The sequence below is a fragment of the Nyctibius grandis genome, chromosome 11, assembly GCF_013368605.1.
Source record: "Nyctibius grandis isolate bNycGra1 chromosome 11, bNycGra1.pri, whole genome shotgun sequence".
In the NCBI taxonomy this organism is placed as follows: Eukaryota; Metazoa; Chordata; class Aves; order Nyctibiiformes; family Nyctibiidae; genus Nyctibius; species Nyctibius grandis.
In genome coordinates this window covers 906,245-923,997 of record NC_090668.1, presented here as the reverse complement: position 1 = coordinate 923,997, position 17,753 = coordinate 906,245, and the positions used below count along the sequence as shown (strand labels likewise).

The window sequence follows — 17,753 nt, the reverse complement described above, 5'->3', positions numbered from 1 at the left end:
GGAGTGAGCCTTAACATCTCGCTAATTAAATGCAATGGGAGCACATGACTGTGCCTGGAGTTGGTGCACCAGCGTGGAACGTGCTCAAAATTATCAGTCAATCAATCAGTCGATCAGGTTGGAAGAGCCCTCTGGGCTCATCGAGTCCAACCATTGCCCTGACACCACCATGGCAACTAGACCAGGGCACTAAGTGCCATGTCCAGTCTTTTCTTAAACCCCTCCAGATATGGTGACTCCACCACCTCCCTGGGCAGCCCGTTCCCATGTCTAATGACCCTTGCTGAGAAGAAATGCTTCCCAATGTCCAACCTGACCCTCCCCTGGCGAAGCTTGAAGCTGTGTCCTCTTGTCCTGGCGCTGGTTGCCTGGAAGAAGAGGCCGACTCACACTCCGCTACACCCTCCCTTCAGGTAGTTGTAGACTGCACTAAGGTCACCTCTGAGCCTCCTCTTCTCCAGGCTAAACACTGCCAGCTCCCTCAGCCATTCCTCGGAGGTCAGACCCTCCAGACCCTTCACCAGCTTGGTCGCCCTCCTCTGGACTCGCTCCAGCACCTCAAATTGCCATGAGTGGGGACGATGGGTCTCTGACTTGTGTCTGATGGGGTGGGGGACTCAACAGTGAAATTTTCTTCCTACTTACATGTCAATCTTTCTTTGCAGGGGAGGTGCTGCTTGTAAAAACACGGGTTGTTGTGGTAGCTCTTAGTGACGTTTGGGAAGGTTACACGAACACTGGGCCATAAAGGTGGATGGTCTTGTGTGCCGGTCGATGGCGTGAAGTCTGGGTTCAGCTGCTAATCCTGAACTTGTGATCTGTGGTTGCTGTGGGCCTCGGTTCTGATCTATTAGATTGGGTAATAGTGCTTCCACCCTCGCGTGATGGAAGTGTGGGCTCTTGGGTGGGAGATTTTCCTTCTGCTCTTGCCAGAGGTGTCTAGTGAAATGGATGGTTTGGAGTAGAATTATTCTTGATGCACTGGTGGGAATGTTTTACCCTAATGGGAACGTCATAAAGGACATTATTCTTTAAAAAAGCAGAAAATACTATTTTTTACCATGTAAGATGTTAGTCTTTTTTTTGTACAATTCATGCTTTGATTTTCGTGCATTAACTCTCTCTCTCTTTTTCTTTCTTTGTTTCTCTACAGACCTTTGTAGTACTAAACAGAGGGAAAACACTCTTCCGATTTAGTGCCACACCTGCCTTGTACATTTTAAGTCCTTTTAATCTGTTTAGAAGAATAGCTATTAAAATTTTGATACATTCATATCCTTTTTATTACTGAGTTGGTTTTGCCTTTGTATATTAGTTGAAAAATCTCTTACCTATTATCTTATTGCTCAGTTCAAATAGTGTCTGTGAATTGCAGTTCTGCACGTGGTGAAGTTGGATTGGCCTCAGAACACACACAAAAACCTGCTTTTTTGGATGGAAAAGCGTGGTCCTTTGGACATATCCAATCTAGTAAACATTTCGTTTATTTTCCCTGCTAAATTGTACCTGTCTGTGTCTGTTCTTCCATCAATGCACAGACATTGCTAAGTTTTGGAACAGATGTGGTTTAAGTTTATGCTTCACAGGAAGAGGAGTTGAGCTTTAACTAGCTGCTAAAATGGTTAAATAGAATTAGTACCTGGAGAAGGAGCCGAAGGTACCTGGTATGTAATTAGACGCTGACTAATTTCTTGCTCTTTTGGCATCTCTCAAACTTCCCTCTAATGGCAAGGCTATTCCAAAATGTTCCTCTGCAGGGCCTCAGACAGCTCTGAGAGCTTCAGACGCATCATCCGCATGTGCTGTTAGGAGAGGAAAAAAAATTGGTGTATGGAATGAGCTGCTTTGCCCTATTTATTTATTTATTTTTAGAAAGTGACTCTAAAACAGAAACACGTTGGTTATGGGGCTTCTATATCCTTGCTTCCTGCATCTCATATTGAGAAAAAGCTTTTACATCTTTTAATGCTTCAAACTCAGCCTGGGATCTGGGGCTGGGAACGTTTTCTTTGGCTTGTGCGTTATTTCTTGTAGCCTTTCCTCAAGGGATGCAGCTGAGAGATGCCCATCGGTCAGGTTGAGACCGAGATGCCACCAGTGGATCTTGGGCCTTGACCTAAGATCCATTTGAGTCTGCTTAAACAGATTTGGAAGTCAAACAGCTTTGGATCTGACCCTGGATTTCACCATTCTGCTAGTAATTCAGTAGTTAAAATCCACTCAAACTTCTAACTCTGAAAATGTGCTGTCCCTGCAGCGCTCCTCGAATCAGTTAGTCCAGCACCTTCCGTCTGCAAAGGTGACACACAAGGTCCTGAACACACGGAGGGAGCAGAGATGTTTGGAAAGAGTCGTAAGGTTTCCTCCAAGCTAAATCCGAGGTGTCCAAGGATAGCAACGCTGCTTTCCTGTTGGATGTATTAGCACACAATGTATTTTGATGTTACTGAATAGATGGAATTATTTGGGGAGACATTTTCATGTAGGCATGTGATTTTGAATTGCTAAGACACATCAGAAAATATAAAATAAATTGAATGGTGACATAAAAATACTATTTATATACAGTCATCCCGGTCTTATTTCCCACGGCTGCTGGAAGCATCTTGGCTCTTATTTGTAGTCCACAGAGAATAGACTGGAAATTCTTGTTGGATGTTACTGTAGTGCAGTGGTCTTTAGGGAGCCGTAAGTGATGTAGAGAGCCACGCTAGTGTCCCTGTGATCCTTGACTTTGTTCTACAGTATTTAGCATGATCATTATGTGCACTATTTTGACCAACTGTGTATTCATGACTTTTAGTAACCCACCTGAATGGTCGAAGAATGTGGAGTAAGTAATGCTTCTTGTGTTTCTAAGTATCTCTCTGAATGTTGTTTTTCTTCTCTTGAGAAATCTGTTCCTGCTCGCGTTTAAGTTAGCACAAATACGGGTCATATTTTACCTCCACTTTGTTTAGACAAAAGTGTAATTCATCTTTTTCATGACTAAAATGACTTTTCTGCAAACTTCTCAGCGCGGCTCTCTCTCTTCCTCATGACAGGTATACGTTCACGGGTATTTATACGTTTGAATCACTTGTGAAAATTATTGCAAGAGGTTTCTGTATAGATGGCTTTACTTTCCTACGTGACCCCTGGAACTGGCTAGATTTCAGTGTGATCATGATGGCGTAAGTTGTGTTTTCAGCTTATTTCAGGTATTTGTTGCATACGGGAGGGGATGAGACCTTCAAAGAGGGGGTGGGTGTGTAAGGAAAAAATAAATCAAGGAAAACTTAATTGAATCCCCAAAAGATTTCTTTCTTGATTTTTTCAAGAGAAAGCTTTAGCCTGACGCGGAGTCACAGATGTAAAATGGAACTCCATGGAATTAGTGGAATTGCTGCTGCAAAAAATATGATTTTCTGAAAACTGCCTTTAATATAAGACTTTATAATAGTGCCTAGCATTTTAGATTGCTCATGGGCCAGAGTGGCAGCTTGTTCTGTTAAGCATAGGACTGGGAGCCAAACATCTTTAAATTCTAGTCTCTACCACTCCTTCCTTCCTTGGGCTTGTGTATTAAAATTTCCCAGGCTGCAACTTCAGGTTGAACAGTCATTAACCCATTTCTGATGAAGGTGCAGTGTCAGAAAAGGGGACATTTTATTTTCCTTCCTCATTCTTTTCCTTTGTGCCAGATCAGCTTGCGTTGGTCTAATAATGAGGGTTCGTGGGGATGTCTGAATTCACAGCTGAACCAGGAGGTGCACGCTGGAGTTCTGCTTTGTTCCTTATTGGCCCACGTTGATCGTTGCTTGGGCTTAGTACTGCTGGTGAAAACCAGGTGTATGTCACTGGTAGTTGGAGTGGCCGGTGGAAGAGAGATTTTTTTCCCCTTTTACATTTGCACATGTGCATGTTTGGGCTCCCGTAGTCAACAACGGCCGATGAAAACTGAAGGATCACGTAGGAAGGCGCAGCCTAATTTTCCAGGGTTCAGAGCACTTTAATTGTAGAAAATGCTTTGATCATAAAAATGCCTTTTTTTGGCTGGATTCCACACTGAAGGTTGTTGTTTTTCTTGAGTTTCTGCTCTTTTTCTACTAGCCTTTTAGCAGTGTATTTAAATTATACGCAAAGAGTTGGACATTGTACACAAAAAGGCAAATAACGGGTAACTCACTGGCACTAGTTTTGCTTCGGAACAGACGGGGATCTGCTGTGCACAGTGGGAACGCGCCTGCGTGGGTGAGGCGCCCAGTTCTGTGCACACAGCTCGGGTTCGACCTGTGAATTGGTTATTTCCTTTGTTTCTTGAAAAATTAACAAGTAACAGCACGCCAGCTTTCAAAGGCCCAGTGCGTTGGTCTCAAATAAACGTGCTGAATCTCGAGCTGAGCTAACTCTGTAACCTCCTTCTTTCCAGTGAGGTTGCCTGTAGACTTCAAACACAATCCTTTTTGTGTGTCAAGGGCTAGAGCAAGCCTCTGCGTTATTTAAATCCCACTGATAGGGGCTAAGTTTTATGAAGCACTTGAGGCCTTTCTGCACCAGGAAGAATCTTGAATATTGTGCATTTCTTTGCTTTTTTTATACCATGTTTCTCCCCAGACAGCGCAGAGGAAATATTCTAAGTTGTGCTAAAATATAACTGTTAACCTTGCACTAAGCCTCTTATCCTCTGTGTATCTCAGGTTTATCCCCTTGTAAAATGGGGATAATCGTACCTACGTGTGGCTCACAAACTGGTAGTAAAGCATAAAGGATTAAAATGAAGGATGCTAATCAAAGCAAAAGATGATTATACTTTATTAAAAACATGAATTGAAGCGAATAGACCCGAAACCATTGAACTGAGATTGATGTCACCAAGTCTTGCTTATCTGACAGTTTTACAATCACCATCTTCTGCAGAGATAGCGTTAAATTTCAAGACCTGTATAGACAAGAACACCTGGGCAAGCTGGTTGCAGTGTGGAGAGACTTAAACTGTGTTTTGGCTCTGAAATTTTCTGTCTCTCTCGTTTAAATGGCAATTCTAAAGCATTTTAAATTACAAGCTGTTTCCTACAAACAGACAACTATATGAAAAGGAAGGTGACCCCAACGGTGCCATTAACTCTGGTTTAATTCTGCAGGTATATAACAGAGTTTGTAAACCTAGGCAATGTTTCAGCTCTGCGCACTTTCAGGGTTCTGAGAGCTTTGAAAACTATTTCTGTAATTCCAGGTAAGGCGGCCTCCGGTTGGTGTTAGCTGTTGGGTACAGGCCCCTGTGAGTGATGTATTGCTTTGTCTGTAGTTGTTGTTTTATTTTGGTGTGTGTATTGTCATTGTGTTTTTTTGTGTGTGACCTCCCTCATTGCAGATATGTCACAGAGTTTGTGGAGCTTGGGAATGTCTCAGCATTGAGAACTTTCAGAGTTCTCCGAGCTTTGAAAACTATCTCTGTCATTCCAGGTGAGAACCATTCAGCATTAAAGGCTGGTCTTGCGTGTATCTATTTTTCCATATCTCCCCTCTTGTCCTGCATTGCTTATTTCTCAGAAGTGGCACTGGGATATTTTTGATGGGCTTTGCAGTCTGTATAGACAGAGAAGTTTGAAATTAAGGCTTCTGGGCCATCAAATTATGGGTTGAACAGTCTGCTGTTTCATACTTCTTTATCCCTGTGTATGCATGCAGCTCTCCGATCTCTGAAATGAAAGCCAGGCCTAAAGTTTAGTTCCAGATGAATAAAGGATCAGGCACTCCCTTCCTCCTCAGGCTGAACGGTTTCTTGCTCAACGAGTCATCCCATTAAAACAGTGTGTCTAGAACTATTTTAGGAATAACTTTGCAAAGCAAATGAGCAAAACCCAACCAAGATTAAAACCTTTCTGCATGAGGCAACTTCAGTTACTTGGAGTCAAACAGGATCTGGGGCAGGTTGTCTTCCAGATAATGACAATGAGCTTGCCTCCCCGCCTTCAGAAAGGGTTGGTGCTGCCATTTGGAGATGGACTGAGCTCAACAGAGCATTGGCACTACCAGCTTTTGCATTTGTATGTTGTAGTGGAGCCGGCTGTCAGCTATTAATGCAATGGTGTGTGGCCCAAAGTGCTGACCAAGCTCTCTGTAAGCCAGAAGTCCTAATTCACAGACCTGCCCATTTCACGTGCCACCCCCAGAGCTGGACTTTGCAGGACCGTCACTTATGAAGCTGCTTCTAGACTCTTAATCTGGGTGTCGAAGGGTAAGCAATGGCCATTCCTTTATTGTAAGAGACCATGGAGGCACTATGGACTGAGAATATGATTCTGATCCTGAATTCTTGTATAGAAAAGTCTCCTGTAGGTGGTTTCTCAGAAGTATCCCTAATTTTAAGGTCAAGCTCAAGACTTAATGTTCATAGGCACTGAAGCATCTGTAGTTGTCCAGTTTTCACATGCTTGACCTGTCTCAAGGTAGGCACCCTACATGATCACTTGATGATCTTTGGTCTTCTACTTCTTTGTCTTTTGTTTCCTAATGCATTAACTGATAATGCTTCTTTTGCTTTCTCAGGCTACACTTGCGCTTACGTTTACCAGAAAAGAGACTATGGAATTGTAGGGGCCCATCACTTTTGTCCCCATTCCAGACTGCTAAACCCATCAGATGTACATGGCTGTTGTGCATGATGTTCTTAAGTGGCGCCTGCTTTCCTTGCACCGAATGAGAGTATGCTAGAGTAATGTTCTTCCTTAGCCTTCCCTAATGTTTGCCCATACAAAGAGCAAAAGATCTTTGGTAATTGCTGTTAGCAGTGCACTAGACGGATCCGAAGCGCGGTTGCGATTCTGTCAGCCTGCTACAGGTATTAACTGGCTTGCTCAAAGAAAAGCATCGATGTTAAAATAAGTTTCGTGTGTGTTTTGCTTTCGTAATCGTGGCAAAGTGAAGATGATGCAACTTCAATGAGCTGGTTACGAAATGTGTGACGGCATGCCTTGTCTTCCTATGGAAAGGAGCAGAACAGCTCAGTTGTGTGTCGTTCTCTCCATCCTGCTCAAAACTAATGGGATTTCCTTCGTTTCAATGCCAGCAAGCGGGGTGGGTGGAATCCGAGCCCTTCTCAGTTCGGTGCAGCCGTACTTTTAATTAACGGGGTGATTTGCTGCACCGGTTGCTGTTTGAGCGTTGGGCGCACCGAGCACGTCCATGGCTGGAACTGGAAATGGCAAAACTCTGGTTATTTGTGTGGGTTGGGCTCTGGGAAGGGATTGCCCCCGCTGCGGTTCTGCAGCACGTAGGTAAAGCTCAAACCTTGCTCCCCTCTCGATTTTGTGACTAACAACGTGAGGAATGTAAAGCATTTGTGTAATTAGCCTTTTGGGTTATTTAATAGGAACTTGGGCAGAGAGTGCTCTTTATGGGTTTTAGTGCTATCACGTCTCGGGGCAGAAGTGATTTTTTAGAATACACTTAATATTAAAATATAAAGAGGTTCCGCTTCTGCTTCAGCGTGTGTAATGGAATGGAAATTCTAACACTGCGCTGAGCTAATGAGAAAATTATCTTGCTATGATGAGTGCTAACTACATCTTCTATCAATAATTGGAATTGTCCTCGGTGTGTTTTTTAGATGAGATAAAAATGGGAAATATTACCAGAACGTTACGTGCCACTGGGTGAAATTCCGTGCAGGTAGAGGGTCTGCATAGATTTGTGTGACGGGAATAGACTGTGGCACCTCTGAGCTAAAATATCAAAATATTGCTTTCATCCTATGGCTTGATAGACCATATTGAACTCTGTGGTGGTCTGAAGCTTTTTATTGGCACTTGAGTTATTGGTATTTTAATTGATTGATGCCATCAGTCTCCGTGCGTGGCCAGCCTGTGACACACCTACGTTAAACGGGACCCAGGGTGATGTGGACCTGCAGTACACGAAGGCGATTGCTTCGGCTGAACGTTGTTGAAGTTGTATTTGTCCTGTGGCTGGACTGGGAACACTCTTGCTGCCAGATGAGTGTGCAGACGGGTGTTGTAATGGTCATTTGTCTGCCAGAGCCAACAGCAAAACACTGCTTTGTGCTGGAGCAGGGCTTTGGCATCGATTAAAAGTTTTGAAGATTAAAGTCAAAGACATTTCACACAAATATTCCTCCATGAGAATTCCTTTTATTTATGTATTTTTGAATCTTTATGTTCCTGATATGGATCAAACCTCTGTTGGCACAGAAAGGTTTCTTGTCAAAGGTTTATTGCAGAGTGCTCACGTGGCCTCAGCCAGAGACTTGGATCTGAGATTTTGGGTTTTTTTCCTCCTTCCTCCCTTCAGCCTCTTTCACTGCTCATTTGTAACTCCAAGATCATCCTACTTAACATCAGAAAGGCTGATCAAAGGGCCCTAGTACCCTGTTGTTTCTGCATCCAAAATTCTTGCTTGTTTAGATCTGTCTCCTGAAAGCATTGGCTCTGCGTTCCTCCTCCAGTTCATGGATGGTTCCTCTCACAGACCGGACTGGTTTGGAAAACCAGCAGGATTCTTGGCTTATGCCTGAGCTTACTTTTATTATTGAGCCTTGCCTGACGGCCTTGGTCTGGATGAAATCCTGCCCTCCCTGTAATAAAACCCATGATCTAAATGAAAGATTCGGCTCCTGCAAGGAAAGGGGAAGTTTAGTTAAGCAGCGGAAACTTAAGATGCAGACAGTCCGACAGGTATTTGATCTTTGTAAGTTGTTGCAGCTTGTGCCAATAAGGCAGGCTTAAACACAACTAGACGTGTCCGTGGAGAGGTTTGTAGCAGTGTATCTTAATTTAACGCCTTTGTTTAGACAAACCCTCCTTTCATGGCCAGGACTCCCGAGTACGCTTTGCATCCTCTGCTGCAAGGCTCAGATACTCTCGGGGATGAACGTTGGTGTTTTGTTTTGTTCTATTGCTGGTTCACCATCGAAACTGGTGAGCTTGGCTCCTTCACCACCTTCATTGTACAGTGTGGAAAATCCTGAACGTGAGTGGTGGATCCCAGGAACCCCCCAGTTTTATAGCAGCAAGCTTTTGCCACCGTATAGCGGTTGGAAGGTGCTGTATGTATTTGAATTTTCAATGTCTTTTCATTCTACAGGAGTGATTTATTGTCTTGTTTTCTTCTCTGCAGGCTTGAAGACCATTGTGGGTGCCCTAATTCAGTCTGTGAAGAAGCTGTCAGATGTAATGATCTTGACAGTATTTTGTCTCAGTGTCTTTGCTCTGATCGGGTTGCAGCTGTTTATGGGCAATTTAAGGAACAAGTGTGTGATATGGCCAATTAATGTGAATGAGACTTTCCTGGATAACGGCTCTAGGGGCTTCGACTGGGAGGAATACACCAACAATATGTGTAGGTATTTCTGCAGAGATACTCCATAAAACCTTCTGATTTGGCTTAATGCCGCTGGCCAGGATTTCTGACGTGGTTTATAATGTGGCGTGTCCGGCTTTGCGCAGTAAAAACCCCTTGCTCAGATATTTTTCAGTTTTTAGAAACCTGGCCTTGTTGAGGTGTTTCTAGTTGGGTTCATTCTTTAGCAGCTCTTTGCTGTGCTCTTTTAGCTAAATATTTTGTCAAAAATGCATTTTTTTTCCTGTTTTGTTTCCAGTTAAAAACTGTTTAAATATGGTAAGTGGGAAGTAACTCTGCCTGTTTAAATCCCTGGGCTGAATGTCAGGTCCTTCACTTAGTTTTGCCAAGTTCTTCAGAGGATGCACAAGAAGTTGTTGGTACCTGGTTCTGCTTTGCAGCATCCTTCCACGCTGGCAGGATTTCAGAGCTGTAAACGATGCTGCGGATCATCAAGGAACCAACCTCCAAGTTTTTGTAACTTAATTTCTTCCTCCCTTCTCACTTTGAGCTTCTCTACTGTGCAGTCAGATAATTTTCAATCTTTATTCAAAATGCTATACTGACTTCCAGAAAGGTGTTTAAGCTGAGGCACAGTTAGTGGGGCTAATGTTATTTAAAGCTGAGTTAGTTTACTGATAAATTTATCAGTAGGGGATCTAGAGGGCTCTTAAGTGAAGGTTTTTATAGTGCTTTAGTGTGTTAAATCCTCTAACTCCATATGTGTGTGGATGTAATCTTTTCTTTTTCATCTTCTTCAGCAAATTTTTACATAATTCCTGGCAACTCTGATCCTTTGCTCTGTGGTAACAGCTCAGATGCAGGGTGAGTGTTGAGCTTTATTAAAAGTAGAGACTCTAATTACCATTGATGTTGGCTAATGGCAAAACCTTTGGAATATTTCCCGTTGCTTCCTTTGTTGGATCTGGTGTTATTTCACATGTAAAAGGTTTCACGTTTCTTGATCTAATTATTAAGCCATTGTTACTATCTGTTTGACTAATGTAATGTAAGCTGACATTTTTCATGTCATCTCAGGGGACTGGTATGTCTAACGATGATTACTAGTGCCATTATTTCCCTCTGAACCCAAGCATAAGAATCATCAGAGAAGGAGGGGATGGAGGTTCAGAAATGGAAACTTTCCCTGCGCTATCACCTCCAGTTGGTTTTTCACCCAGTCCTCCAGCTCTAAAGACACTCAGGGCAAAAGCTAGTGCTTTCAGCTCACGTTGGGGGAAAAGCCTCACGTTGCTGCATCTTGTTTGCATAGGACAAAGATAACAGGGCCTTTCTGAAATCCTGCCTGTCTCCTTGTCTGCTATTCTTACTTGACACAGAAGGCAAAATGCATGCTGTTTGTTGTGAGGGTTGTGAAAATCTCCGTAAGCGTGGGTAACGCGCACGATGTCCACTTGCTCTGTGCCTTTTCCTCCCTTGATGCCCTGACGTGGCTGTCGTCTTCTTCACAGTCAATGTCCGGAGGGTTACACGTGCATGAAGGCAGGACGGAACCCGAACTATGGTTACACAAGCTTTGACACTTTCAGCTGGGCTTTTCTGGCTTTATTTCGCCTTATGACTCAGGACTTTTGGGAAAACTTGTATCAATTAGTAAGTAAACACTTTGCTTCGGTGTTATACAAGATGAGAATTTGGGGACAGTACAGGAAAGGAAAACGTGACAAGCTGTATTTTATTTCTCCTGTCTAAAAGAGTAACTACAAGTAAAGCTGCACAATGAGGTATTGTGTGTTGAGGAGGAAGGGGACGTTGCCTGTGAGCGGGTGTTGTACTTTGAAGCCCAGGAGGGATGGTGGGTCCTCAGCGTGTGTACAGCTGAACTGTGAATTAATTCTGGAAGAGCCTGACCGCCTGCTGCCCAGATTGTGTGCGGTTCAGCTCTGCTCACAGAAGGTAGCTCTGCTCACAGAAGGTGCTCTGGCGCTTTGGAGGGCAGAGTGTTTCCTTGTAACCTGAGGACAGTTTGGGGACCTTGCTGAAATGGCTTTTCTTCTGTTTTGTTTTGTTTTAAAGGAGTCTAAGCATTGAGTTTCACACTGCACTTCTGAATCATTTTCACTTTGCATCCGTTGGATGTTCCCTTAAGAGAAGGAGGAGGATGTCACCTTTTGTGTTCATGGCTAATGAGCGTGCAGTGTCTTAGTGCTTTGCAGTGGAAGTGCTGAGATGTTAAATGTTCAGCACCGCTGTATTTTCTTAGAAACATTCAGGTCAAGAAACTTGGGATCGGTTCACGTATGGTGTCACTCTGAAATCACTTTCCCCTTCCTTTTTCTCTTCCCTCTACCCCGCTCTTCTACTTCCAGACCTTACGAGCAGCAGGAAAAACCTACATGATCTTCTTTGTCTTGGTGATCTTTGTGGGATCGTTCTATCTGGTTAATCTCATCTTGGCTGTGGTAGCTATGGCTTATGAAGAGCAGAACCAGGCCACGCTGGAGGAGGCGGAGCAGAAAGAGGCAGAATTTAAGGCCATGTTAGAACAATTGAAAAAGCAGCAGGAAGAAGCACAGGTGAGTGTTTTGATTGTATGTTTTTGGATGCATTTACATATTTTAAGATTTATTTGCCTGTTTATTACAGAGCAGTGACGTATAATCAAAAAATGCAGCAGTGCCATGGCTGGCTTGCCCTGGCATCGCGTCCTCCCTTGACTGGGGTTCACGTTGTTCACTGTCTCTTCCCTGCTATTGCTTTTTTTCCCTGAATATATACAAGCTTGCTCTGTTTATTTTGTCCTGGAAAACTGCCTTCTATTACGGAAATTTTTAATCATCCCAGAGTTTCTATTTAAGCGTAGGAATATCTTCTCAAGACAGACAAGTACATCTTTGTTGGTCCATTATCAAATGCTTATAAACAAAGCTGTGGGACTGAGAGAGATTTTACTACCTGCAAAAGTAGACTATAAAAATTTTTACAAGTCCTGGCTGCAGGTTTCTTCCAAGAGAAAGAATAAGCATCTCAATCCTGCCCCAAAGACTTGTGCTTACATGCATTAAGCCACACTCTTTCTTAAAGCAGAAAATGGAGTATTAATCATGGTAAAATCTGATTTATTTTTCCTTTCTTTTGTCTTCACCCTCAGGCTGCTGCTATGGTCACTTCGGCAGGGACTGTCTCTGAAGATGCTGTGGAAGATGATGGTGGGGGGAGGATGTCTCGGAGCTCCTCGGAGATTTCCAAACTCAGTTCCAAGAGCGCCAAAGAGCGTCGAAACAGGAGGAAAAAACGAAAGGACAAGGAGCTGTCGGAAGGAGAGGAGAAGTGTGACAATGAGAAGGTGTTCAAGTCTGAGTCGGAGGATGGCATGAGGAGGAAAGCGTTCAGGCTACCGGATAACAGGCTAGGAAGGAAATTTTCCATCATGAACCAGGTAGTTTTCATTTACTTTGCTAGTGTTTATGCTTGCTTGTAGTCAGGATAATATTCTACTTTAGATCCTGACCAGCATGTCAAAGGAACCTGCCCACCATCTCAAACTTGCAGTGGATCAGGAGGACGCTTACGGCCCAAGTTTACAGCCCTTGCACACACTTACCCTGCCATAGATTGTTCCTGAGAGTAGCGAATCTCACCAGATAAGTTCCTCACCGATGTAGCTCAGCCAGCCAAGAGTGAACAGCTTCTCAAGTGTAGCCAGCAACAAAGTGGTGATGGTTTGTGTAGAGCTGGAGAGGAAGCGAAGCCACTTTAGCAGCACTCGGCGGTACTGTGGTGCTTTCTTTCCGTACTATTCACGCTGTTGTCATTCTTTTTCTCCCTCCTAGTCTCTCCTCAGTATCCCAGGCTCCCCTTTTCTCTCCCGACACAACAGCAAGAGCAGCATCTTCAGCTACAAAGGGCGTTTTCGTGACCCAGCTTCAGAGAACGAGTTTGCCGACGACGAGCACAGCACGGTGGAGGAAAGCGAAGGCAGGAGGGACTCCCTCTTCATCCCCATCCGCGGCCGCGACCGCCGGAGCAGCTACAGCGGCTACAGCGGCTACAGCCAGGGCAGCCGGTCCTCGCGGATCTTCCCCAACCTCCGCCGGAACGTGAAGAGGAACAGCACGGTGGACTGTAACGGCGTGGTGTCCCTCATCGGCGGCCCCCCTTCCAGCATGCCCGGGGGACGCCTTCTGCCTGAGGTGAAAATAGATAAGGCAGCTACCGATGACAGCGTAAGGAAGTCAATGAGCAGATAGCGTAGGCATGGCGGTCTGTCCTCCTCTCCTCTCCTGAATGCCGCCCTCGGAGTGAGCCAGGCACCCGGCGGGACGAGGGTCGGTCTGTCTGACCGCAGACGATAAAGTCTGGATGGGATGAAACACCCCGTGCTTTACCTTCCCCTTTCTTTCCTTCTCAGACTCAATAACCTTCTTTCCTTCTCAGACTCAGTAACCCACCTCCTTCTCCCTTTGGCTTCCTGGGAAAAAAAAAGGCTTGGAATTGAGTCCTTAATTAAAGGACTAATAATAGTAGGAAGCCTTGGTGTAAGTCGGGGCAATTCACAAGGAGCTGTTTAAAGCGTGGGAATGGGGAAACCAACCAAAGTTTGTTGCAAATGTTCTCCACAATAAAATATTTTGGGGGTTAAAGGGAAATACAAACAATCTTTTAACTCTCACTAAATTTTGCAAGGGGAGCTGTTAGTAAAATAAGGATTTTTTTTAAATATTCATTTTGAATTTTTAAATTTTCCTTGACTGCGACTTTTTGTAATTAGTTGACTGAATTGGTATTGAGTAACCTTTTAATGAATCAACATTTCAGAATGCAGGAGAGAAATCTCAAACAATAGAATGTTAGTTAGTGGGGCGTAAAAGAATCTGGATAAGATTGAAACAACATTATTTGAGAGTTACCTAAATCAGTTGTTTCTGAGAAAAGTCTTGTTACTGTGCCTATAAATTCCAAGCTATTTTTTTACTTATTTCAATTCTTACAACCAGTTTGACCTGAATTAGTTATGTTAAGCATCAGTTGCTTCCTGTTTTTTTTCTCCCCTAGTTAGCATGTTAATACAACGTTTTCCTTCAGTATTTAACTCTTCCAACACAGCATGAATGTGGTAGGAACAGTAATCTGCATGATGCATGCGTGAAAGAGAAAGTATTACCTACAGTTACTTTGCTAACTCTGTGTGTAGAGAGAGTTCAGCTGCACGGGCTGTGCAGAGACCTTGGTTCACAAGCAGACAGCAGCAAATTCCTGTAATGAGGGGAAAAAAACCCCAGTTCTCTGTTAGTACATGAGATTGTCTGTGCCTAAACAGGGACTGGCATGTCCAGAGCGATCTTAGGAGGGAGACCGTGAAGTGCCTTTAGCAGTGTGAGCTCTTTGACTTGAGGGGGAACAAGGTGATCCTTCAGAAGGGTGAAATCAAGACGTGGTTTCATGTCCCTGGTGTGTTAGAAAATTGGCTTCATAGTGGGCTGCAGTGGGAGGAATCCCCGCTAGCTGTCGGACAATGATGTGGCCGAGCTTTTATCCTAATTTTCAGATGCAGATTTTGAAATAAATGTTGATACTGTCAAGTGCTTGGTTCCTAAACCTTATTAATTTGCGTGGCTCACATGAGGCTGGGTTGGAGTTCACGCTCCGACCAGACAGGCTGTAAAGTGGACCAGTTAAAAGAGTCACTGCCCGTCTGTGCTGTTTGGCAGCAGCACAGAGGAGAAACTCCTTTGTACTACAGCAGTCTTTGTTAGAAATGTTCTTTAAAATCTAGTCCTTAATTTGTCTAAGGCTGCAAGTACTGGTACTAGCAGAAACGAGGGCTTGAGTTTTGGTGTGGCCCCTTACATAATCCAGAGGAGTGAGAAGGACAGCAGGGACAAAGGTGGTGTTCTCTCGTGGGCACACAGGCCGTGTTTCTAGGCTGATGGCATGTACAATGCTGGCGAGATGAAGAGTCCGTATTAATCAGCTTATGAATTTTGCAGGGTACTACTGAAATCGAAATTAGAAAGAAACCCGGTGGGTCTCTCTTGGTCTCGATGGATCAGGTGAACGCGTCCTACGGAAGGAAGGATCGAACCAACAGTGTGATGACGGGGTTGACCAATACCCTTGTTGAGGGTAGGTATGGCGTGAAGGTGCGTGTGCCGTTGGTATTCACGGTGTGTGTGTGTCCATTGCCCTCTCGTGGTGTGCTGTAGGAAGGCAGAGGACCCATCCACCCGGCGGTTGTAGGATGGTTTCTCGCACCACATCTGCCCTGGGTTCCCTGTGCCAGAGCCGTGTTGTCCCTCTGCATGGCCAGAGCTGTGGCTGGTCACAAAATACGAGTACGGACACACGTGTCCGCTCGGTTTGTCCAAGGGGATGGCGAATGTTAAACTTCATGAGATGGTTTTGTAGTGGCTTAGGGGATTCGAGCGGTAGCTGGTCTATAGGGGTGTAGGGTGGGGACTGCGGGCTCAGGTCAGGCCCCATCTGCTCGGGCAAGTGCTGCAGGGCAGAGATCAGTTTTGAGCCTCGGGTACCTGACAGAGGCGCGTGCCCTTCAGACATACAGAATTTTGCTGTCCCTGCTTTCGAATAGTGCATATTCCTGCATTGGTTTTGCCTAAGCCTGCTTCTTTTGAGTCACTGTTGAAACAGAAGTATTTGTTAGACTTTATTTCACTTGGTTTTGCATCAGAATTATGTAGATCCAGGGCTAAAGACAACAAAGAGTTGTGATTTTACAGTAATGAACATGCAGTGTGGAGATAATAGGAGTAAAACAGTGTCTGATACGGGTGTTCTTTCTTGTGCCACCTTCCGAGGACTGGAGGGACCCTCCTTTGCTTACAGTCCGCAGGAGAAAAAGATTTGAGCTACGCTAAGAGCTGAAATGTGACAGCTGTCAAAAGAGAAAGGGGACTTCTGGGTGACGGGAATTCTGAAACGGACAGCGCTCGGAGAGGAGATTTCCAAATATGTTACGCAGGAGCCAGCGAGAATTTATGAACTGCAGCCGTATGAGGTTGCTGATCTCAAATTCCTGCTGTCTCCTGCAATAAAATTGTATGAAAACTAAATATACTTAGAAACAGAGCAAGGTTCTGCTGCTGCTTCCCTCCTGCACAAACGCCTACAGGCTACAGTGCTACGGTCCTGTCTGTTAACTTTAGAAATTCCAAGGCAACTAAATACTAAGCAACCAGAGAACCAATGAGAGAGCGAGCGCAGGGGTCCTTTCCCTACCCATAAAAAAATAAAACTTCAGCACAAACAGCTGTACAGCCTGAATGGAACCACTGCAAGTCAAAGGATAGAGGGAGGGAACTCAGGGTTTTATTTTTTTTCCCCTAAGCACTTGAAATGGAGCCAGTTTAAAAAAATGGACGCAGCATCACGTTTGATTTCTGTAACTGGATGTGGTTTGTCTTAATCAGGTTATTCCTGTTTAAAATCCTTTGCAGCATTATGTCATGTATTTCCTCTTTTAGACCATGTCTGCATTCAGCACAGAATTAAGTTATTTAAAAACTGGCACCAAAGACGGTTTAGAATCTGCAACTTTGATTTAAACCCTTTTACCTTTATCAGTTCCAGGTTAAATATATCCCTTTGTTTAAAATAATTTGGATTGAATCATAAGGTCCACGCGGGGCTGTTGCACAGGTTAAGAACTGCACTTCTTGGTAACCTTGTGGAGATGTGATGTGGCTCTTGCATAGGGCCAAAGGAGAAGACAGTGAAGCTCAGTACGACTTGACTTGACTTGACTTGACTTGACTTGACTTGACTTGACTTGACTTGACTTGACTTGACTTGACTTGACTCTTCTGTCATGGCCATGTGCGTGATTGACCACGGTCATAAGGTTCATGGCTGAGGAACTCTTTGTCTTAAGCTATTGCCAGGCATCCTGGAGTTCTTTCCTTTTAAGTGTTGTATGTACATATGGCAAAACATATCTTCAGCCCAAGAATATTGAATTGTTGTGCAAGCAGGGAGACACAAGAGGGCTTCGTGACAGGCAAGATCAGACAGTATTTTAGCTGTGCTGAGCATCAGATCCAGCAGCTTTAGAGGTGAAGCCTGAACTCTGTTGCTGTTTTGTTTCGTAACTGTAGAGCTGGAAGAGTCCCAGAGGAAGTGTCCCCCGTGCTGGTACAAATTTGCCAACACGTTCTTGATCTGGGAATGCCACCCGTACTGGATGAAGCTGAAGGAGATAGTGAACTTAATCGTCATGGATCCTTTTGTTGACTTGGCCATCACCATCTGTATTGTGCTGAACACTTTGTTCATGGCAATGGAGCACCATCCTATGACCCCAGAGTTTGAACACGTGCTCTCCGTAGGAAATCTGGTAAGACAGTATTGGTAAATATTCCTTAGAGGTCTGCTCCTACTGGGGTATGTTGCTTGTTAACGTAGACTTAGACTGAAAGAACTGCTACTCCAGACTC

At 44.2% G+C, this 17,753-nt stretch overlaps 1 protein-coding gene across 4 annotated transcripts in view; it reads left to right on the top strand.

The window, feature by feature from the left end:
- Positions 1 to 17,753, top strand: part of SCN8A (sodium voltage-gated channel alpha subunit 8) — a 55,491-nt gene that overhangs the window by 15,953 nt on the left and 21,785 nt on the right. The window contains exons 3-14 of one of the 4 annotated variants that reach the window (XM_068409767.1): positions 1,154 to 1,272; positions 2,744 to 2,833; positions 3,045 to 3,173; positions 5,354 to 5,445; positions 9,118 to 9,339; positions 10,101 to 10,164; positions 10,812 to 10,953; positions 11,670 to 11,876; positions 12,452 to 12,739; positions 13,134 to 13,493; positions 15,291 to 15,426; positions 17,415 to 17,653. In XM_068409767.1, the coding sequence (XP_068265868.1) occupies positions 1,154 to 1,272; positions 2,744 to 2,833; positions 3,045 to 3,173; positions 5,354 to 5,445; positions 9,118 to 9,339; positions 10,101 to 10,164; positions 10,812 to 10,953; positions 11,670 to 11,876; positions 12,452 to 12,739; positions 13,134 to 13,493; positions 15,291 to 15,426; positions 17,415 to 17,653 (2,088 nt within the window). Of the gene's footprint in view, positions 1 to 1,153; positions 1,273 to 2,743; positions 2,834 to 3,044; positions 3,174 to 5,353; positions 5,446 to 9,117; positions 9,340 to 10,100; positions 10,165 to 10,811; positions 10,954 to 11,669; positions 11,877 to 12,451; positions 12,740 to 13,133; positions 13,494 to 13,812; positions 13,839 to 15,290; positions 15,427 to 17,414; positions 17,654 to 17,753 lie in introns of those variants that run through there. The other 3 variants (XM_068409764.1, XM_068409765.1, XM_068409766.1) reach the window with 3 other exon arrangements.